At 35.9% G+C, this 23,893-nt stretch overlaps 1 protein-coding gene across 1 annotated transcript in view; it reads left to right on the top strand.

Annotated features, from left to right (window-relative positions):
* MRC1 (mannose receptor C-type 1) overlaps positions 1 to 23,893 on the top strand; it is a 126,701-nt gene that overhangs the window by 83,683 nt on the left and 19,125 nt on the right. Inside the window, exons 13-23 of the mRNA XM_007504912.2 lie at positions 885 to 1,009; positions 1,735 to 1,822; positions 3,590 to 3,734; positions 4,362 to 4,403; positions 6,979 to 7,142; positions 9,020 to 9,087; positions 14,292 to 14,392; positions 16,019 to 16,161; positions 17,042 to 17,156; positions 19,625 to 19,791; positions 19,899 to 20,001. Coding sequence (XP_007504974.2) covers positions 885 to 1,009; positions 1,735 to 1,822; positions 3,590 to 3,734; positions 4,362 to 4,403; positions 6,979 to 7,142; positions 9,020 to 9,087; positions 14,292 to 14,392; positions 16,019 to 16,161; positions 17,042 to 17,156; positions 19,625 to 19,791; positions 19,899 to 20,001 — 1,261 coding nt within the window. The remainder of the gene's footprint in view (positions 1 to 884; positions 1,010 to 1,734; positions 1,823 to 3,589; positions 3,735 to 4,361; positions 4,404 to 6,978; positions 7,143 to 9,019; positions 9,088 to 14,291; positions 14,393 to 16,018; positions 16,162 to 17,041; positions 17,157 to 19,624; positions 19,792 to 19,898; positions 20,002 to 23,893) is intronic.

Genomic DNA, 23,893 nt, shown 5'->3' with positions numbered 1-23,893 from the left:
ATTTTCCTGAATTTTTCTTGGATTCCCTTAATGTTGTACTCCTTTACCTATTTGAGAAATTCCCGTTCCTTGTTTTGTTCATGCATTTTCTCCTACCCTCTCTGTCCTGCATTAGGTGTCTAAACTGTTAACCAACCACATGATAAACTAATCCATAGTAATTGAGTTTTAAGCAAGGTCTTTAGAGACAACTTCCCAGTTTTTGTCATCTAACTCATTGACAATCATGATAATAATGACAAGTTAGTAGAGGAGATAATTGTGGAAATGATCTATCAATTCCTCCCAAATCACAAACCTATAAATAATGAATTATTTTATATATGCAGTGGGCTAACTTTGAATTTGCCCCTTGTTGCATCAGAATTATATTAAACAGACTTTATGGTTGGGACTTCAGTATTCTTTTTGCAAGACAAATTATACTTTCTGACAAAATATGCACATTGATATGTATCTCTATACTCACATTTAGTACATATATGTACATGCAAATAAACACATATCTATGTATGATCATACACATGTACACATATAATCTATACATATATGTATTACACCCACTCAGACAGAGACTAGCAAATCTATTTGTGCATGCACACACACACACACACATGATACATGCACACATCGATGATGGAAAATGTAAACAACTTTTCCTACTCTTCACATTGGAAAGTGTTTCTCAGCTTTGTGCTTTGGGAATCTTTTAAGGATCTATTTGAAATACAAACAGTTGTGGGTTCCCATGTCATGCCTTTGCTTATTTAGCTTTACTTCCTTCTTGTCCAACATCAAATGAAATCTCATCAGAAAGAAATTAGTCTTCTTAATTCAATGAGGCATATTGTAAAAATAGTTTTTGAAATATATTTTATTTCTAGATTTTTGACAAAAGCAAATACAGTAAAAAAACATGGTTTGATGCTCGTGACTTTTGTAGAGCAATAGGGGGAGATCTTGCCAGCATCACCAATAAGGAAGATCAAAGTACATTGTGGCAGAATATGTAAGTATCATTTCTACATGTACCCCTTTTTCTATTAAGTATATACTGATAATTGTGTTGGTAATAGTCTTGGGTTATTTCTGAAGTTATTGGATCATGATGATTCTGAAGAAATATTTATATAATTTAATGCTTTATAATATTATAAGCAATAATATAAAGATATAAGTATATAGTTATATAACAAGTATATATAATATAATATACATAATATAATAATGTAAGTAATAAGAAATAGCTATGTGAGTTAATATAAGCAATAATATATATAACATAAAAATAGTTACATTATGTAATGTAAGTATGTATAATATAATAATATGAATAATAATAAATACCTATATTAATTCCCTATAACAATCCCTAACTCATATATCATAATTATATTTCCACCTCCTATACATGTTCATAAGAACAGATTTAAGTGATAAATTCCTTTCAGAGATGTGCTTAAATAAACTATTGAATGGTTTTATAAACTATAAATGCTGAGTAACTTTAGAATTTTTCCTTATAATGTTTCTGCTGTTTTGGACACATCTGTGCACATTAACACAACTGTAATTTATGAAGGCCTATACTCAGGTCTTCTTGATGAGTCAATTTATTTTGTAGTCTCATCAATTAAATTTTTAAGCAATTTTTAACTTTCTAGTTTTTGAAGATTTTCAGATTTATTTCATATAACATAATGTGTTGTTTTTAATCTCTCATACCCTTTTTAGAGGTTCTTCAAACTACCATGATGTCTTTTGGCTGGGGTTGACAATTGCAAATACTGATGAGGGATTTACATGGTCTGATGGTTCCCCGGTAAGTAATTTCTTTCAACGTTTTGATGCACGAAGGGCTTCTCTGGGATGTGTGTGTGTGTGTGTGTGTGTGTGTGTGTGTGTGTGTGTGTGTGTGTACTATTAATCATTTGTTTAGTACTAACTGGGAAATACATGGTTATCATGACTTCTTGGACTGTTTTTTCCTACTTCTTCAAGATTCTAATCATTAGGTTCTCTCTTCTCATAGCAAGTTTCCTTCGTACAGTTGGGTGGATGAACAAAAAATTGAGGGGGCTCAGCTATTGTCAAGAAACTGATAGTTGTGAGAAGAAATGGTTTTTTGAAATTTTGTTCTTAATTTTTTGACTCATCCTTCTTTTGCATTTATTTGAACCTTTTGTTTTTATAATACTTTCATTTATAAATGTCTCTCTCCTTCCTTTCCTCCTCAGCAAGCCATAACTTGTAACAAAAATGTAAAGAAAAATGAAAAACAGTTTAGCAGACTGAAAAAACATATCAAATGTGTTGATATATCCATAATTTCAACCTCTAAAAGGAATCCACCCATTTTTAAATCTAAATTTTGCATTTTAAAAAATTATTATTACTAGTGCTAATGACTAATATTTATGTGGCTACTAGGTGGTATAGTGGGTAGAATACAGTGTCTAGAATGAGGAAGGTCTGACTTCAAATCTGGCCTCAAACTCTTCTATAACCCTGGGCTTACCACTTAATTGTCTCAGTTTCATCATCTAAAAATGAGCTGCAAAAGGAAATGCCAGTACCTTTGCCAAGAAAACCCCAATGAGGTCATGAAGAGTTGGACATGACTTAAATGACTGAACAACAACAGCAACAATATATAGGTCCTTAAAGTTTACATTGATCCTCATAACAACCTTGTGGGTACTTTTACTATTCCCACTTTTCATAGGTGAGGAGACTGAGGCTGTGAGGTTAAGTGTGTGACTGAGGCTCACATGACTATTCTCTAAGTCAGAATTCCAAAGCAAATCTTCCTGACTCCAGTGCCACACTACTCCAATATTCCATCTAGTTTATCTATCTATCTATCTATCTATCTATCTATCTATCTATCTATCTATCTATCTATCCATCCATCCATCCATCCATCCATCCATCTATCTATCTATCTATCTATCTATCTATCTATCTATCTATCTATCCATCCATCTATCTATCTATCTATCTATCTATCTATCTATCTATCTATCTATCTATCTATCTATCTATCTATCTATCTTCCTTCTATCTATAAATACATATAACCCTCTTACATAGGATTAGAATTCTGCTGATTTTACTGGAAGAAAGCAGGGAAAATTCTAGAATCATCATCAGCATACTTGATTAAACTTAACAGTTTTTGGGATAGGGTGAAGCCTTCAAAACCCATTCCCCCCCCCCCCCAACTCATTTGAGGTTTGCTTCTGAACCAAGGACATTCTGAACAAGAATAGCTAAGAAAATAATTTAAATTCGCATCTTTCCTTTACTAACTGGATAAAGCATATAGGAACTAAACCTAGGATTTCAATGATATGGAAAACTCCTGAGTGAGGGCCAATGTAGGTCATTTCCTCTGAGACTTATAGCCTTAGAAAGTTGCTAAGAGATTTTGCACTTTCTCAGAATCACCTAGTAGGTATTTATCTGAGGTAGGATTTGAACCTGAGTCTTTCTGCTTTTGGTGCCAGCTTTTTATCTACTATGCCATCCTGCCTCTAAAGTTTATATACCAGATGCAAACTATAGCTAACTAGTGCCTTCAATATAGGTGACATATGAAAATTGGTTCTATGGTGAACCGAATAATTATGGCAATGTTGAATTTTGTGGTGAATTAAAAGCTGATCCTAGCATGCGCTGGAATGACATTAACTGTGAACTTCTCCGCAACTGGATTTGCCATATCAAAAAAGGTATGATTATTCTCCCTCAATATAGGAAGTATGATTAGATTCTCTTCCATAGTTTGGAGAACTGTTCAAACAAAATAGCCTTTTGAAAATAGGAAGGTTGCCGTATAAAAGGGAAAGTTCATCCTTTCATTAAATAAGAATGAAATGACTGAGTAAAGATAAGATGCTATTATTGTCTCCATTTTATAGACGAGAAAAATGAGGTTCATTGAGGTTAAATGACTTCCAGGATGATACAGTTAGAAAATGTCTAAAGCAGGACAAGCTTAGTGGCTTGTCAACTTTTATAATTTAGGTTTATTATGAATGATTGAGAAAATAATATCCCACAAGGAAGTATATGTGATGTTTCATAAATAATCTATCCCTATTTTTCAGATCACTGTATAAGAGGAAATAATTATAGATAATTTCAAAAGCAATTCCCAATGATCAGAGCTCATTACTTACTACAGATTTTATCTTCGCCCACTTTGTAAATTGATAGGTGCTCTATTTAACTTGTAAAAATGTAAGGTGTCTGAAAAGAAGAGAGTTAAAAACAAAAAATATTTAATTATTCATCAGTGTTACTCTAGCCATTGAAGCTAAAGTTGATCTTCTATATTATTTTTCTTTGTCTTCTAGGAGATGAGCTGAAACCAGAGCCAACCCCTTCCCCTGAGAGCCGTATGTATTTACTTAGGGTTCAAATATTCCATTCAGTTATGCTTTTTTTTCCTTCTCTTTGCTCTTCAATTTTTAAAAAGAGCTTCATAGTGGCACAAATGAGGTCTCTGACTTCTCTTTCTTTTGCCTTGATTCAGCATAACTCTAACCAATAATTGTCTTAGCAGAATAAAGCTTAGGTTTATTGAAACAGGACTCAAATCAATAGGGCTCTAATATGGTAGCATTATGTTCTTGGCTTTTTTGAGAGTAGGGAGGCAGCAAAGTTTCTGGAGGCTTGGAAGAAATGGGTTCTTGGTTCTGTTGTTCTGTCCATATAATCAAATCCCTTCTTCAACCTCTCTTACCTGTCTACACTCTTGTTTTGGGGTATCAGTGTAGAAATGTAGTTATTTCTGGATATTTCATGTTTTTCTCTATGTTTTCATTCCTTTGATTCTGTTTTATTGTTTCTTGATTTCTCATGAAATGATTAGTTTCTAGATGGTCAATTCTGATTTTTAAGACCTGGTTTTCCACTGTCAATTTTTGGTTCTCCTTTTTCAATCAGCCCATTTCTACTTTTCACCATTTTCATTTCTCCTTGCATCACTTTCCTTTCTTCTTGCATCACTATCATTTCTCTTCCCCACTTATTATCTCTGCCTCTCTTAATTGGCTTTTGAAGTCCTTTTTTTTTTTACCTCTTTAAGAATCTGCATCTAATCCATATTTTTCTCTTCGACTTTGTGTGTGTTTCCTTTGCTTTCACTGTCCCCTTCTGTGTCTATATCTTGTTCTTTGTTTCCATAAAAATTCTTTAGAGTTGCGTGCTTTTCTTGTTGTTTGTTCATTTTTCCTATATAATTATAGGTAGGTTCTGTTTTCTGGGTAGTTAGGATACCCTTTTAAACTTCAGTCCTTCCCTGATGTTATTCTCAGCTTATTTTCTGGGTTGTTACTAGTTTATCAGAAGGGCTGAGAGCTCTGAGAGCCTCTTCCCCCTGATGATTCAATTGACCTTTGAGATGCTTATCGCTTAAGGACTTGCCTCAGGCTTGGACAAAAGCTTTAGATCTCACTCTGAACTTGATCAGGTCAGGGGCTGATCAAATTCTAGCTCCAGGTTTAGGCTCAAGTTTTGGTTTCACTGTGTACTTGATCCAATAAGGCACACCCTTGATTGCCCTGTCCTGGAGCTCTGCTTTTATTTTGGGGCAACAAGATGGAGGGGCCTCCTGTGAACTGTGTCCTTACCCCAAAGTGTAAACTATGTCCTTATCCCAAGCCCAGACTTGGATTCCTGGCTTTGCTCTGGAGCCACACAGATCAGCCCCACTTCAGTTCAGGCTGCCCTGGAATGGGACTCTGGACTTTTCCACAGATTTGAAATTTTAAGGGGTGTGAGTTGACTTGTACCACTATTTGCCCAAGTAAGATCTCAGGATCTGTGTGTTGGCTTGGACTTATATTCCGAATCTCTGGAAGCAGATGTGGAATGGGGGTGTGTGACTTGCTCTTGGCTTGTTCTTCCCTTCTTGCTATAGCCTCTTGCTGAGTCTGCTCCCCTTTCACCCCAGTGCCCCAGATGTTCTCTGCCTACCTTTTGGGTTTTGTGTTTCTTGATTGTTTTGCTCTGTCTCCTTGTTGGTTCTCCTGTATTTGTTTTGTGGTGATATTTTAATCTTAGTCAGAGAGGATTCTTGAGGCGGCACAGAGCTGCTGTGGTTCACTCCACGATCTTGGCTCCACCACCAGAAATCTGCTTCTCTCTCTTTGTGATTTTTGAGTCCACCGGCTGCTTCTTGAGGTCCTATAAATCACATACCTGACTTTTGCTTATGTAAAAGAAAAATACTTGGAAACAATCATCTTAGCCAGACTAACTTTATTGTAAAAGCTGTAAATCACAAAGTCAAGATCTCTAGACACATCCAGCAGGGTCTAAGAGAGACTCCAAGTCCATCAACTAACTGGTTTTTATACTTTATGCAAGAGAATTAGATTACACAAACTCCCTCCAGAAAGGGGATTATTTAGCTACACTTTTCTTTTCTTTGAAGAAAAGAAACATGGAGTTAATTCTTCTCTTTAAAGAGAAGAAATACATAGCTAATGAAAACCAGGGCAACCACAAGTTTGTCTTCTAGAAGGTCTTCTCTTTGAATAGGTCAGGTTGTTTTTTCCTTATCTTCTTATGAGAGTGCATTATGTAGCCACCTGCTCCATCTATGGTGATATAAAAACAGCCAAGGTTATTCTGTAGCTAACTGATATGTCCTAAATCTCTAGCCTTAGGTATGTTTAGAACACATGCCAGAATGCTGAAGACATGCACAAACTCTCCTTGCCAAGGATATTTTGCAAGGCACTTTAGGAGATTTTCCTTATAATTTTATGATTACTGATTACTAATTCTTCTCCACCTTTATTCAACCAATTAATAATTGCGATTATTCCTTAAAATTTACCACTAAAATACTGATTATCTAATGCGATTACATGCAGAGGACATATAACAATGAAGAGATATTAAACAATGACTATAAACTGAAGGTGCTTAATTAAATTATCATTTACATGTCTTATCTTTTAGAACCCTCAGTCACCGAAGATGGATGGGTGATCTATAAAGATTACCAGTACTATTTCAGCAAAGAGAAGAGCACCATGGAAGATGCAAGGGCATTCTGCAAGAGGAATTTTGGAGACATAGTTACCATAAATGGTGAAAGTGAAAGAAAGTTTCTATGGAGATATGTAAGAAAGTCTTTTATCAGTTCAAGAGTGGGGAAAATAATGGGCTGAGCAAAGACATGACCTAGATTTCATTCAGAATATACAGCAACCAGTGGCATATATTCAAGCAATATACTGAACTCTAAGGGTGACTCTACCCCTGCCACCTTCCAAGATAGCAAGAGAAGGGAGATGGGTAGACCAAGATCATTGGTGCTGAAAGGGATCTATTGGATATTGTTGGCATGGGATGACTGTGCACTGGTTCCAGAAGCAAGTTCCATATCTGAGTGCATGCCCACTCAGAGCCCATTAATATGTTCTGTGCTCATTCTGTACTGATCCTTCAGAACCTTACATGGTGGTATAGAGCCATTACATTTATGAGTCTCCACTGCCATCACTTGCAGGTTTAAGCTTAGAGCTAGCAGTGATTAGGTGCAAACCACTACCAAAGACTGAGCCACTGGGGCTCTGCATCTGGGCACAGGAGAAACATTTCCTGGTAGGGCATGCTTTCTCCTCATTGACTGCTTTTTGCAGATCTTCTCTTCCTTCACTCAATCTCTGTCATATAGAACAGTCCTTGTTCCTTACCTGGTCCAACTCCCAGGTTCTTGTCCCCCTTGTTGTCCCTCTTCACACTGTGTCCTCTGCACATTGACTACCATCTTTCTGGCTCCTCTCCTTCCCAGGGAAAGAGTTGCTAGTTATGACTTTAGAGTTCTTCTTCACTAAAAACACTTAGTCATTCCCTTTCCTCTTCAAACATCATCGTGGGATACCCAGTATTTATATAGCTTGGCTGCACAGAGCTCTTCAAAGTATATGAAACACTGATCCTCCTGTGAATATTAAACAATAGCAGAATTGATAAAAGAAAATTACAGATATCTCTTCCACATTGTGGCTTTTTCCATTGTGATTTTGCTCTGTGGTGGTTGGCATAAGAAATTAAATGGGAATTTTTTGAGAGTTTTGTGGAAACCACAGATGACATATGAAGACCAGCAGGCAACACAGAAAAAATTTAGAAACTCAGAAATGCAGAAATATATGTATAGTATTATATAATATAAATACATTTTATCTTTTAAATCTACAAATCTATAACATATACATATAGTTCTTTTTGAAAGTTAAATAAGTAAAAATTAAAGTTTGTGAAAATCCAGTAGATGTCACACAAAATCTAGGAATGTAGAGATATCTTTAAAAGTTTAGTGACTCATAAATTCATATAAGGCACCCAATAAAAGAAAAAGAAAATTTCAGACTTCTCTAGTAGAAAGGCAGGGCCAAAAATGTTATGATGATTTTCCAGATGACAGGGTCTCTAGGGCCTTAACCCCCACAATGTGTATGGGATTCCTTTGTTTCCTCTTCAAGAAAAAGACTGAGTAGTGGTCTAATATTTTAACATTTTCTGATGCCTCTAATTTGAATTTTCCCCTATTTTTTTCTTTCCCATTTTTATAGATACTAGAAATCAAGAGCAGATTTCTGCTATAAGATGATTGAAGGAGAATTTCAGTCCTGAAGTTTAATAATGGTTGCTCTATTTGAGAGAACATCTCCATTAGAATGATAGCAAAAAATGTTATGCTGGTACGGGCATTAGAGATGACAGGAAGTAGGTCATGTAGGATATTTGGAATGAGCTCATTTATTTTGACTGAAGATTCATCAGAAGAATTGTGCAGTTTTTTCCTCCACTTTTCTATAAATAAAGCACTAAGATTACTTAACCTTATTTCTGGTCAGATCTCAAAATAGGCAAAAAAAAAATCACCAGTGGTCAAATGTGTCTAATTACTCAAAAACAACAGAAATGTTGATTGGATTCATTTGAATCTTATGTAATTGAAGTAAACTAAATAGTAATTTCTATATTTTAGGCTTCTGCACTTGATTCGGAGACTACATATTTCATTGGCTTACTCATCAGCCTGGATAAGAAGTTTATGTAAGTGAAGACAGTATTAATGATAATTGCACTTACATGGCGACTTTTGATCATAAAGCACTTTTGTACACATTCTCTTTTATGGTATTTGCAGTAATCCTTTTTCACGAAGAAGAACCTGAGACTTAGAAGGTTTAAATGACTTGCCCACAACAGATGGCTAGCAAGTGACAGAGCCAGGACTCAAATTCAGATCCTTTTTATTTTGATTCAGAGCTCTTTTTTATGATGGCTCCCTAGATTGGTTCCAATGTACAATACTGCTTGCTCTGGGCAGAGTTTAGCTATATAAAGTGTTTAAAATGAAGAACAATTTGGTAAAACATTCAACATGTAAATAAAATGCCTTAAAAACAAATGAATGGAATTAGAATTCATCTAGAAATTTTTTCTTCCAACTTTCTTTGTTCTGAGGTAGTAGTGCCTATCTCTGAAGGAGAGCAGACATGGTAGGTAGTTGTGACTTTATTGGAAATCTCAAATAATTTTTATTTGCAATCTTCTGGGCAAATGAAACAAAACACTTCTAATGTCTTACAAGCTGCTTGAAGTTAAATCTCCACAAATAAAATTCCGTATTTATTGGGGATATTTTGCATTAGGTATCATAGAAGGAAGAAAAAAGGAAATAAATGTTTATTAAGTGCCTATTATACTTCATACACTGTACTAAATACTTTACACATATTTTCTCAATTGAGCCTCACAATAACCCTGAGGGGTAGGTGCTATTATCCTCACTTTACACTTGAGAAAATTGAAAGAGGTGAAGTGAAGAAGCTGAATTTGAAATCTGTTGTTTTTTTTTTTTACTTTGGCCCTAGAGCTCTATCCACTGTACCACTGATCTGCCTCTTGGTGGTAAAGTGCATAGATGAAAGTCAGGGTAAAGAAATTAATAACATTTATTTTTTCCTTTGGTTCTTTAATAAGTATTTTCCTTTGAATTTAAAAATCCTTAAAATGAATAAAAGCTAAACACAACTTGTACATAAGATTTTACTCATTAAATTGAATTTGAAAAACACTTATTAAATGTCTACTGTGTCAGATGCTAGGCATATATATTATATATATATATGTCTGTGTATGTACACACAAATATTATATCTATATCATAGACCTTGTTCTCAAAGAACTTAAAATCTAGGGGGAAGGAAGAAGTGTAGAGAAATAATTATGGGATGGGGAAAGTGAAATAGATACCAAAGAGAGGCTGAGGTGCAGTGTGAGAAGATATTTGAAACAGGTGACTTTCATTTCGGCTTGTGGAGGTAATCTGAGAAGACTTCATGAAGAGAGAAAAAAGGAAGCAAATTGAACAATGAAGTGGGAGGAGTGCTTGCTAAGCCCTAGGATTGGAATGAGCAAAATAATGGCTATGATGGAGGGAGTCAAGAACTCAAGCCAGAGCCCAGTGTGCCTGGATCATTTAGATGAAAAATTGAAAAAAGATAGTTGCAAAGGGAGTTGTGGTGTGTGTATGGTTGGGGGTGGGTGTGTTTATGGGTGGGTAGTGAATGTAAGAGACATGGTAGATGTATGAATCAATGAGACACTGGCAAGTGATTATGTGTATGGACTGAGGAAGATGAAAGAGTTAAAGATGATTACCCAATTTTGAGATTGAGTGGCTAGGTATATAATGGTGCCACACATTTTTTAAAAATAGAGAAATTGGAGGTTGAAAGTTTTTTAAGAAAGAACAAGATCAGTTCTGAACATATTATCCCACATGCCTGACTACTTCTCAGTTGTTGATATTTTATCTCTTTTGTTTATCTTTTATCTCTTCTTAATTCTTGATATATCTTTCATCTCTATTGATTTATCATTTATCTTTGAGTTCTTCAAGCTTGAGCATCCTCTCTAATGTTCTGTCCTAAGTCCTTCTTTATCAAGACTCTCTTCCTTGGTGATTCAACCTGCTCCCCTGTATCCAATTTTCACCTGCAGAGAGATGATCCCAAATCAATTTTTCCAGTCCTAATCTTTTCACTCACTCTGTTCCTTAATCTACAATTGCTTGCCACAAATCTACTCTTAGACATCCTGTTGTAATTTCATATGCCACATGTTCAAAATTTAACTCGTCTTTCCACCAAAACTCATCCTTTTTCCATACTTCTCTTTTCTTATTGATGACACTATCATTCTCCTATTCACCATGCTTTGAAACATTAGAATTATTTTGGATTCTTCCTTCCCCCTTATCTCCCAATCTAGTCAGTTACCGGCCCCATTGATTCTATTTCACAACATCTCTTGACTCTTCACTCATATTGTTATCCTTCTAGGTCAAGTTTTCATCATTTCTCCTCTGTTCTATTTTAGTAGCCTTTTAACTGATCTTGCTATTTCCAATCTCTCCTTTCTATAATCTATCCTTCACTTAAATTCAAGACAATCTTCCCAAGGTACAGTTGGGAAAATATCCCTTCTCTCCCTGCTCAAAAATCTTCAGTGACCTTTAATATCAAACTCAAACTTATTAACCTGCCATTTCTTCTTAAAGCTGGCTTCCAAATATATTTTCCCAAAACCCATGTTCCAGCCAAACCTGCCTACTCCACACTCTCTTTTGTCTCCACACATGCCTTGGAACTACTCTCTCCTCATCTTTGCCTCTCAAAATCTTTATCATCTTTCAAGGTTCAAGTCAAGTACATAAAGTCTTTTCTGATTTCCTTATTCACTATTTCTTTCTTCTTCCTAAATAATCTTCCATTAATCCTATGCATGTGTATGCTTTATTACCCCCCCAACAGAATATAAATTCTTTTTTGAGGTCATTGTTATAAGAACACATTCATACAAAATCAAAACCCCCAAATATAACTGTGAACAAATGGATGTGAAAGAGTTGGTTTTGCTTTGCATCCATCTGACTCTAATAGTTCTTCCTCTGATGGCATCTCCCATTATAAGTCCTTCAGAATTGTTCCAGATCATTACATTGCAGACAGTAGCTAAGTTTTCACAATTGATCATCGAACAATATTGCCATTTCTTTATACAATATTCTCTCAGTTCTGCTTGTTTTGCTTTGCATAAGTTCATCTAGATCTTTCAAGATTTTTCTGAAATCATCTTACTCATCATTTCTTATAGCACAATAATATTCTAGCAGCAATATATATACCACACTTTTTTCAACCATTTGTAATAAATAAATAATCTGTGAAACTATTTCTGGTTGTGGTAAATGGATATTCTGGCTCTGACTATGAGAGCAGCTAGTGGAACCTTCAGGATGTCTATTTGTTATGGAGATAGAAGTACTTCTGAGAGAGAGATAGAGAGATGCTACTAGAGAGATAGATACTGCTAGGGGGGGTACTCTAGGGTACTCTGGGGTTGCCTATTGATCACAGATGGCTAATAAGTCAAGATATTTCCTACCCTTCTCCTCCCTTCACCTCCCAGTTTCCACCCACGCCCTTTCTGCCTCCCTTTCTCCTCCCCTGATCTTAGTCAGCCACCTTCTAAGTAACTCAGGGGAATTATGAGATTTCAGAGAAATACTCTTCACTCTTCCTTTCTCAAGTAAAGGGGTTTATTGGGAACAACTGGATGGAGACTGAGTTAGAGGGATAGGGGTGTCCCTAGTCTACAAGGAGAATTAGGAGGGTTTGGGAAATGTAAGTCCAGTCACAACTGTGACTCAGAGACAGCTAGAGAGATGGAGGACAACTGTTAAATCTTCTTTCTTCTTTCAATTACACAAAGCCACCAACAAAGGTAAATTTCTTCTCAGATTAATTTCAGAAGCCTCCCCAAAGGTCTCTTTCTGCCTAGATCAGAAAAAGCCAGTTTCTCTTGGTCAGGAACCCCAGAGAAGAGGTCTCTCCCTTGGTCAGTAAACCCTGAGCCCAAGTCTCAGTTCCTCTTCTCTGGTCAGGCTCCCAACTGCCTCTCTTGGGATCATTCTGTTTGGAATCTTCCCCTTGATTGACAGATCAAGTCCTTTACATTGGTTTGCATGCTGGTCTTGTCTTGTAAATCCTCTCTTTCTTCATACCTCTTCCTCACATTCCCCAATTAATGGATATCCCCTCAATTTCCAAAAGAATATAACTCTTAATAGGAGAAATTATCTTGTTTTATCTTTGTATGTCAAGCATCTGGCCCAGTGACAGGACAGTACTTGGCACATAGTAGGTGCTTAACAAATGTTTATTGACTGACTTGCAGAAAATCTCTACTTAACAAATGTTTGATAAATTATTGCATATAGATACAGTGTAATGATTTTTTATAATTAATGGAGTTAGCCTTCCATGATGCTTATTATTTTTCTTTTAAAAATACATTTCATTGATTCCTTTTTATATCTTGGTCATTTTACACCTTCCTTATAGTCTGAACTCTACCTTGGAACAAAGAAAAACAGTTAAGCAAAAGCAACCTATACAGTGACCATATGACAATATATACTATATTCTTCACTAATATTCCCCCAATTCTTTCCTATGACTCCAATTACTTTTCAAATAATAAATGATTGACATTCCCTTTTATTTTTATATGTATTATTAACAGTAGCCAGATGGAGAAGAGATTAGAATAAACTTTTGTAGAGAAGCCCATGATATACTCTGACTCCTGTTTAGTTTTTGTTTTGTGGGAAAAATATGTCAGTGGGAAGATTTTAATTTTTGTTGTTGTTTCCCCAATAATCTGTATCAGTAGATGGCTGGAGTTATTCCTCATTATCAGTACCTCTACCACCTACCCTAGTAGTATGTAAATACTTTAATAATAGGAGCCATTTCTTGTTTTTATCTTTGGATCCATGTGGGGGTCCAACAGAGTACTTTACACAGAGTAATTACTTATAAAAGTTTATGAAATTGAATTGAAATAATTTGAATGGAATTAAATGTCATCTTATGGGATGACATGATTCCTCTGACAATGATAAAATTCTTGCACTTGTCATCAAGACAACATGATTGGGTGAGGCAGGAAATGCTAGCAAACAGTAAATATGGATGAGATCAAAGCATATTTTATAGAATAAATAAGATCATGTTGAATTTGATGATTTTTGACACCAATTTTCATAGATGCCACAGGGTTTAAAATCATTTTTTTGATCTTTCTACTGTAGAGTTTTCTTGTAATATTAAGCTAAACCCTTCCACCCATATTTGTGATGGAAGCAGGTTTCTAACTATCTTCTGGTGTGTTTGCTTTTACAGATGGATGGATGGTACTAAAGTAAACTATGTGGCTTGGGCTCCAGGTGAACCCAATTTTGCCAATGATGATGAAAACTGCGTAGTCTTATATACCTCTTCTGGTGAGCTAAACAACAGCATGTTGGAATTTATATGTTACTAAAAGAGGGCCTGGAATTATTACTATTAATTTCCATAATTTCTCTGCTATTTAAAACATTTTTAATTCGCTCTCACTCCTTATGTCTGACCAACTTTGAATACTATATCATTTATTTTGATCATATAAGAAACAAAACAATTCTCTCCAATTGCCAACCCGATATTTCTTTTTTTTTTATTTAAACATTATTTTATTTGGTCGTTTTCATACATTATTCACTGGAAACAAAGATCGTTTTCTTTTCCTCCCCCCCCCCCCCCGCCTTTCCCTCTCCCATAGCTGACGCATGATTCCACTGGTTATCACATGTGTTCTTGACTCGAACCCATTTCCCTGTTGTTGGAATTTGCATTATAGTGTTCATTTAGAGTCTCTCCTCAGTCTTATCTCCTCCAACCCTGTAGTCAAGCAGTTGCTTTTCCTAGGTGTTTTTACTCCCACAGTTTATCCTCTGCTTGTGGGTAGTATTTTTTTTTAGATCCCTGCAGATTGTTCAGGGAAATTGCATTGATACTAATGGAGAAGTCCATCACCTTCGATTGTACCACAATGTATCAGTCTCTGTGTATAATGTTTTCCTGGTTCTGCTCCTTTCGCTCTGCATCACTTCCTGGAGGTTGTTCCAGTCTCCATGGAATTTCTCCACTTTATTATTCCTTTTAGCACAATAGTATTCCATCACCAACATATACCACAATTTGTTCAGCCATTCTCCAATTGAAGGGCATCCCCTCATTTTCCAATTTTTGGCCACCACAAAGAGCGCAGCTATGAATATTCTTGTACAAGTCTTTTTCCTTATTATCTCTTTGGGGTACAAGCCCAGCAGTGCTATGGCTGGATCAAAGGGTAGACAATCTATTATCGCCCTTTGGGCATAGTTCCAAATCGCCCTCCAGAATCCAACCCGATATTTCTAAAGCACAGATCAATGTCCTTCCTACTCAAGAACCTTCAAAGTCTCCCTATTGCCTCTAAAATAAAATATGATCCCTTCTTTTTTGGCATTTAAAACCCCTCACTATATGGCTTCAGGCTCTCTTTCTAGATGGATTTTACATTATCCTTGACATTTCAACACCTGCCTCCTTTGTACTGACTGTCCCTCATGCTTGCTACCTACTACCTCTTTATCACTGACTCTTTGAATTCCTAGCTTCCCCTAAGACCTCAGACCATCGGGTTGTTCCTGATCCCTGATCCCTTGAGTTACTGAGAGTGCCCCCCTCCTCTGATTTCTTCAAACATTTTCTGTTGATTTATCAAAATTGTGCCCTCTGAGGATAAGCGCTGCTTTGTTTTTGCCTTCTTGCCTCCAGCACTTAACATGATGCTGTGGCATCTTAGAGAAGCTAAAAATGTTATTAAATTGACACTACAGGTATTTCTAAGAAGAAAAGGAGATGTATCTTGAATATATTTTCTCTGGGAACTTATGTAAAATTGAATTTTATTGATAGTCATACTTTGAAACAGCCTTATGGGTTCAAAAAAAGCACTTAGATTTATAAAATAATGTGTTTTTCTTCATTATAAATATTTACTTAAAACAACAAATTTACTTTTTATATTACTTTCCCGACAGGATCTTGGAATGACATTAACTGTGGTTATCCAAATGCCTTTATTTGCCAGCGACATAACAGTAGCATCAATGCCACTGCTTCTCCCACACCAGCTTTGCCTCTAGGAGGATGTCGAGGGGGTTGGAAGTTGTTTGAGAACAAGGTAGTATTTATATCAATCAATGGGAATAGGTGGGCTCAAATAAACTTGCAGACCAGAACCAATGAATTTGGAGAACTTCTTGTGGGATTTGAGCAGAGCTGCCTGGGAAAAATTCTTAGGCAAAACTAAGAGGTCATCAGGTTGATGGACAGAGCTCTGATCTTATCCACCATGGAGGCTCAAGTCAATGGATCTCTTGAGCTCAGGAGTTCTGAGGTATGATGGGTTATGTTGCTTAGATGACTGCAGTAAGTTTGATATTTAAATGGTAAGCCCCAAAGAGCAGATGACCACCAGGCTACCTAAGAGCAGAAAATCAGTCCATGTCAGAAGTGGAGTAGGTCAAAGCTCCTGAGTTTATCAGTAGTGGAATTAGACCTGGAAATAGATCTCATACTTCTGGTCAAGGTGAGATGGGGAACAAAGGAAGGAGAGGAAGAAAGAGATATTTTAAAATTGTATGTTTTTGTCCTTTGAAAGAATATAGCCATGTAATTTTATGAGAAGCTTAAAGCTTTAGCTTTTAGTAAAAGAATTTTAGAGGTCATCTCATACAGCCCTATTATTTTACAAATGTGGAAACTAAGGCCCAGTGAAATTAGATGGCCTACTGTAAGTCATACAGGTAATAACAGTGGCAGGATTCAGGTCCAATTCTTCTTACTCTGAGACAAGGATTGTTTCAGGAGTATTCCACTGCCTTCATAATAGAGATAACTAATTTTTATAGTTCAAACTGGTTATGAGAAAATGTATCTTTTGAAATATTCCTATAAGCAGATTTAACTGTTAACTAACTTGTTTAAAATAATAATATTATAAAATAATACAAAAATTTAAAATTACAAAATAAAAATATCATTTTCCCCTTCCCTTTCAGTGCTACAGATTCTTTGGATTTAAGGAAGATGAAAGAAAAAATTGGCAAAATGCACGTAAAGATTGTCAGAGTTCAGGAGGAAATCTAGTTTCTATACACAGTGCAAAAGAACAAGGTATGGTATGAGGGCTGAAGAGATTCAATAATTAATGCTAATAATTCTTCCCAAATAACTGTGTAATTGTCTAACATGTTGCTGGTGATAAATATTTTATAATACTAATAGCAATCAGATTCCTATTGATTAATGAGCTCCATTTTGAGTATAAGGAAATTAATTTTTTTCAGGCTACTAGGGTCTCAAGTGAAGTAATAATTTATAATGTAATAAGTCCATCTGACAGGACCTAGTCCAATATTTACAAAATCTTTCTCCTGGCACCTTAGAGCACTTTGCCAGAATATAATTCATAGAAGCTTCAGTATCATCATAAATTGATATTCATTCATCACATCCGAGGACAGAAGATTGTCCAAGATTCCATGATAAATATGATATATCCTATTGGGAACTGCTGACAGAGGGGAGGGTACAGAGTTCCCACTTTAAAGCTACACATATTGATGACTAGAGATAGTATATCAGCTAGTCAAAATGACCTTGTTTATTTCTAATTGGACAATCTAAAACTGACTTGTAAGTATTTTGGAAATGTTCAGCTTCTATCAATCAATTAATTATTGGTTAATTAGTAAATCTTTTTTAACCACCACCTACATGCCAAATACTTCCCTCCAGGAGACAACATATACATAAATTAGTGTGTATAGTATATGTAGAAAATAAATCAAAAGAAATTCTGAGAGGCAGAGCCCTAGGAACTGAGGGGATCACTAAAAGCTTCATGTAGAAGGTTGAGCTGAGTCTGGAAAGGGAGAAACATTTGACAGATGAGGGCACTGAGGCAAACAGGGTTAAGTGACTTGCCCAGGATCACATGCTCACTTTGGGTGGCTGTACAGAGGGATGCAGCATGCAAAAATGTCCTTGAGTGCTAGGAAGTGGGGGAATGGAGCAGTTTCCCGAGTGCTGGCTCTCTACACATGCTACATCTTTGCCAACGCTGCTTATGATGAAGGAGACCACCATAATGAAATTCTTGCCAGATTGATATTGCACTGGGGAATCTATATTAGGTAGGAAGGAAGAAAAAGCTATAAGAAGCAGATTCTTAGGAAATAGAAACATAAACAGAAAACGAAAATTTAAGATAAGTTATCTTATGGAGTTGATAGGGATGAAAGAAGCTGGTGAGATGGTCACCTAGGTTGAATGAACCTGCCCCAGTGTTATGGTGGTACCATATGATGGTAATGATGGCAGCTGGTGGAGTTAGACCTCTGCAATTCATTCATGGGGCAGCAATTCTATCATTGGCTTCCAGGACAACTTGATAGATAAGTAGAATATGTGATTTCATATCTTGGCTAGAAATTAGTGTTTCTAGATAGAAAAAAATTTAAATCAAGGTAGAGACTTTTCATAAAGAAGCTCTTCCAAGTTTACGTAATATTTAATAGCTAGACTCACAAAACATTTTTAAATACTTTTAGGCTTTGGCACAAGAGATTCAATCTTGAAATGTTAGCAAATAATTTCAGGTTTCATTCATATTGTTGGAACAAATTGTGTTCTTAATTAGGGAATAAATCCAAGACCAACAATTAAAAACACAAAGTGATAAACTCACCCGTGAGCAATGTAAATATTGTCCTTGAAGGAAAAATTACATTAAGACCACCATACCCTTTGTGAATTTCTCAATGGTAGTGGAGGATGTGGGGTTTACTTTTGTTGACTGAAAAATAATTTTTAAGTAAGTCAACATCTCCCTATATCAGAACTTATTTCTGCCTGACTCAAATACAAATTTCCCTCTTTTATTGGAAAGAAGAATCAGTGGAAGCTTTAAGATATCAGGAATAGTCACTATCCATAAGAATCCATAATTTTAGATTAATGGTTCCATCCAGTGATTCAACCATGCCTGCCTATCTTGTGCTGCTCTTGCCCTACACATTTGTTGTAGCAGATCCCTACATGGAATAAAGATGGAATAACAATAATCATGGCTCATATTTATAGATTATTTTGAATGTGAAAAAGGAATTTTTCCACAATGACTCTAAGGTAGATAGTAAAAATATTACTATTCTTGTTATACAAATGAGGTAAAAGGTTGTGACTTATCCAGTATCAGTCAGAACTGGAACATGTACTGTGGGCTCCAAATCTCCTTCCACAACACCACACTGCCCCTCTATTGTCATAATGCATTTCTCTGAATAATAAAAAAAAAACCCAAGTACACTTGGATTTTTAAATGTTCTTCTTTGTCCCAACCCCACAAAAAAAGCACCTTTTGGGAAAATCCCCTTAAAAGATGTGAGTGGGTTTATATGGTATGGATTATAAGGACACTCTATTTGCTTATTTTTTTGATAGTACAAATATCTTCAAATGATCCTTGTAGACAAAAATATAAACTAAGCATCTTGATGTTATTTGGATTTATTTTTATAAGGTGATACCCCACCCCATACCCACTATGACTAAAATCATCATATTAAACTTTCTTTCAGCATTCATTATTACTCAGCTGAGGGGTTCTACTCATGACAGCTGGATTGGAATGAATGACATCAATTCAGAGAACAAGTTTCTTTGGACAAATGGCCGAGGAGTCAAGTATACAAATTGGGCAAAAGGTTTTCCTGCTGGTCGAAGAAGTCTCCTTTCCTATGAAGACGTATGTATTGCAGGTTCTCTCACCTTGCCTTGCCATGTCTTCCCTTCTCTCCCACTGAATCATTTGTGATGAAGGTTTCCCTCCATTTCCCACTTGTCCTCATTCAGGTCGATTGTGTGGTTGTTGTTGGAGGTACATCACTAGAGTCAGGAAAATGGGTTGATGAAATCTGTGAAAATGAAAAAGGATACATATGCCAGACTGATTCTGGTGAGTTGAATAGTAACTTCCTTTTTATTTCTGATTTTTCTGTTGATTCCATATACTTTTCTCTGTATACTTCATCATTTCTATCCTAGAAGGAAATGTAAACCTTTAATAAACATTTAAACAAACAAAATCTCACCAGGAGAACTGGATTTCCATAAACAGGAATTGGAAATGATATAACTCTTTATGGAGCGAATTCAGTGATGTTTCCAGGTCTTTGTTACCAAGAAGCTTTATGGTAATTCAACTTGAAGTTGATTTTTCCATTTTTAATTGCTTCTATTTGATGCTTTCTTTTCAGATGATTGTTATAACTTTAGGAAATCATCTGTCACCTCCCCCATTTCTATTAGATTTCATTGTTCAATTGTTTTAGTTGCATCCAATTCTTTGTGACCCATTTGGAGATGGTTTTCTTGGCAAAGATACTGGAATGGTTTGCCATTGCCTTCTCCAGCTCATTTTACAGATGAAGAAATTGAAACAAATGGAGTTGTGACTTGCCCAGTGTCACATAACCAATGAGTATCTGAAGCCAGATTTGAACTCGGGAAAGTCAGTCTTCCTTATTCTAGACTTGATGCTCTCTCTATCCACTGCACCAACTTGCTTCCCCCTTGAAATAAACAAAATGTAGTTTTTTTCCCCAAAATAATTCCCACATTACAGAGGCAGAGAAGTAAAGTCAATAAAATATTGGGCTTTGAATCAGGAATACCAGAGTTCAAGTCCCACCTCATGCTGTGCCACGTTGGGCAATTTGCTTAACTTTTCCTTGCTCCAGGCAGCTGTCTAAGACAATGACTTGTAAAATAATTGTTTCTCTGCCTAGTTAAAGAATCCCTGCATCACTTCCCTTTTCTAATGAAATCAGGGGTCTGACCAAGAAGACCCCCAAATATATTGTTATTAATATTTTTGGTTATCAATGGAGTTTTGCTATAATGGGCATGGCATTACTTTTTACATCAGTGCTTCAGGAACTTGATCCATTATTGTCATACTGGTCCAAGTGCTTGTTAATCATAGGCACTTCTCAGTGTGGGACAGGTATGTCCAGGTCTACTTAGTTTTTGAGCATTTAGATTCATAACACTATACCATAAGAATCCATCTACTCTGCCTAGTGATAATTCCTTTATAATAAACCTACAAAAATATTACTAGAGGGCAATAAGTAAAAGATCGGCTCTTTTTTTAGAGTAGCTCTTCAGATGGGAGGTCGAGGGAAAAAGCTCTTCAACCTCTCACAAACCTCCAGAATACTTTCTGGGAAACCAAGAAATGTCTAAATTAACATCGAAATTTATATCAAGTGCTAGCACTGAGAAGCTATCTGGTACTGTTCAAATCTGGCCCCAGACACTTATTGGCTATGTGACCCTGGGAAAGTCACTTAACTCTGTTTGCCTTGATTTCTCATCTGTCAAATGAGCTGGAAAAGGAAATGGCAGACTGCTCCAGTATCTTTGCCAAGAAAACCCCAAATGGGATCACGGAGAGTTAGATATGACTAAAATGACTGAACAAGCCTAAGAAAACTAGCATTAACAGTGTGGAGGATTTTGCCACACGATTTCATAAATATTTAAGTGTTTCTTATTCCTTCTAATCTGGGAAGGTTCAGACCTGAAGTCTTTCTCAACTTTAGGTCCAAGATTCTTGTAAGTACCAGAAGACCCTACAGATTCCACTATTGCTTTTCCTCTTAGTAACCTGTGATGTCTCTTCTGATTTTGTATTTAATTGCAAAACTTAGAATAGTGCAAAGTAACCAAGTTTCCTTTCATAATAATATCTATCCACAGGAATTTTCCTCTATCTGTTTCTTTCCTATCCTCATTTTTGGGAAATGGTCTAGCAATTTCCCAATTGTATTAATATAACCATTTGTTGTTTAGTTGTTGAATCATTTTTGAGTCTTCATAATCCCATGATGTTTTTCTTTTTTTTTTCTTTTTGCAAAGATACCACAGGGTTTTGCCATTTCCTTCTCCAAAGATAACCATAGATTTCCCTCAAATAAAATGTACTTGGACAACTCTATGTATGCCGCATTTACTGAATTTTTAGCATTAATAAATGATGAACGAACAAACGAACAAACGAATGAACGAGCAAACGAACGAAGATAGGAATGAAGGAAGGAAGGAAGGAAGGAAGGAAGGAAGGAAGGAAGGAAGGAAGGAAGGAAGGGAGGGAGGAAGGATGGAAGGGAGGGAGGGAGGGAGGAAGAAAGGAAAAGATAGCCTGTGTTACTTGTCCCCATAATATTCTATTGACACAAGGTGGCAGCAGCATCAGAGAAAAAGGAAGCATGAATTTTAATTCTCTCTGAGGTTTTATTCCTTATCAGTTAAACCTGCATCCATATCCTTTTATCTTTTACATTCCTTGTTTGTAACTTAGGCTGACAAAACAGTTCTTGGTAACTTTTCAGCATAGGCCAGAGGAAAGCCAGGAAATAAGTTTCAGCTAGGTAGAAGGGAACTTGGTAGCTGTAGAAAAATATATTTCAATTGATTAAAGGAAAAACTTCCCACATTTAGAACAGCCCAGAAATATCATATATTTTCTTGGAATATAATAGAATCCTTCTCATTGGAGGATTTCAAATAAAAGCTGAAAGAGTACTTTCTAGGTATGTTATAGGTGGGATTCTTATTTAAAGATGGATAGAATTTGATATTGTCGAAGGTTCCTTCCTCATTAATGAAAACCTCTGGTTCTGTGCTGACAGGTCAGAGACTTATTGAAAGAGATTCCATAAAAGACAAGAAGAAGTAAGCAGATATATTTGATCAAGAAAGCTAAAAAGTCAAAAATTCAGGGAAATAAGCAAACAAAAACCTCCTAAAGTTTAAACCAGAACATCATAAAATGTATTTTTGCCTAGAGATTAGGGAAAACCACTTGACTGTCTCCATGCTGCTGACCTGCATCATTCCCTTGTCTTTAACCTTTGCTTTTTTGCCTCACTTAAGCTCGAGGGGAAGTCTCTTTTCTTAATAAGCAAAATAGGATGCTCAAAATCTCACATTCTTTGGCTTATCATCTCAACCCCAGAATTCTGGGGAAATTATAATGATAATTAGGGTATGAATCTAAGGGTTTCCAATAAAGAGGAAAAGTTACATATATAGTTTTAAGAACTCAGTGTATAAACATGAATCAGGTATGAGATAAGTCATTTAAATTCCATGCAGAATAGGGGAAATTGATTAAAAAATAATATTATTATGGAATGATTAGACCAGAATTTAGTAGCTTACTTATAAGTACTGTTGCAATCTGCTAAAAGGCTGTTAGTTAAGTCTAATCAAGACACAATGCAGTTTTGTAATTCTGCTAATTAGCCAATTCACATTTCACTTCCTGTGTGGTCAGAATCCAGTCAAAGATACTTTTGGTAGTGGTCAAACTGCCAGATGCAAATGCTTCCCCTTCTATCAATCACTTCTGTTCCAAAGGACATTACTGTTGTCATATTGTCAGTGAGAGATCCCACATATGTGACCATGGACCAATAGAACTTTAGGGCTATAATAATAATAATAATAATAATAATAATAATAATAACTAACATTGATATAGTACTATGTGCCAGGCACGCAAGGCTGTAATAAATAAAAGAAGATATCAAAGATAGATGACCCCTGCCATCTATCTTTGGCAGAGAAGATGATAGGTAGCACAGCTACTGTATAGATATAAATCAATAAAGATATAGATGTAAATATAGATCCACCGAGTTCCAACTTAGCAACCCATCAAAGCATATTCCATATATGCCAAAAAAAGGCACCAAATAGCCAGGAACCAGTTTCCCAAACTCACTTGTGGTCAATTATAATGGCAGATGCACTTGTACTGGGGAAGGGAAAGTGAGGGG

The sequence above is a fragment of the Monodelphis domestica genome, chromosome 5 (genome assembly GCF_027887165.1).
Source record: "Monodelphis domestica isolate mMonDom1 chromosome 5, mMonDom1.pri, whole genome shotgun sequence".
NCBI lineage: Eukaryota > Metazoa > Chordata > Mammalia > Didelphimorphia > Didelphidae > Monodelphis > Monodelphis domestica.
The sequence above is the reverse complement of the archived record's forward strand: the minus strand, read 5'-3'. Positions and strand labels throughout refer to the sequence as shown.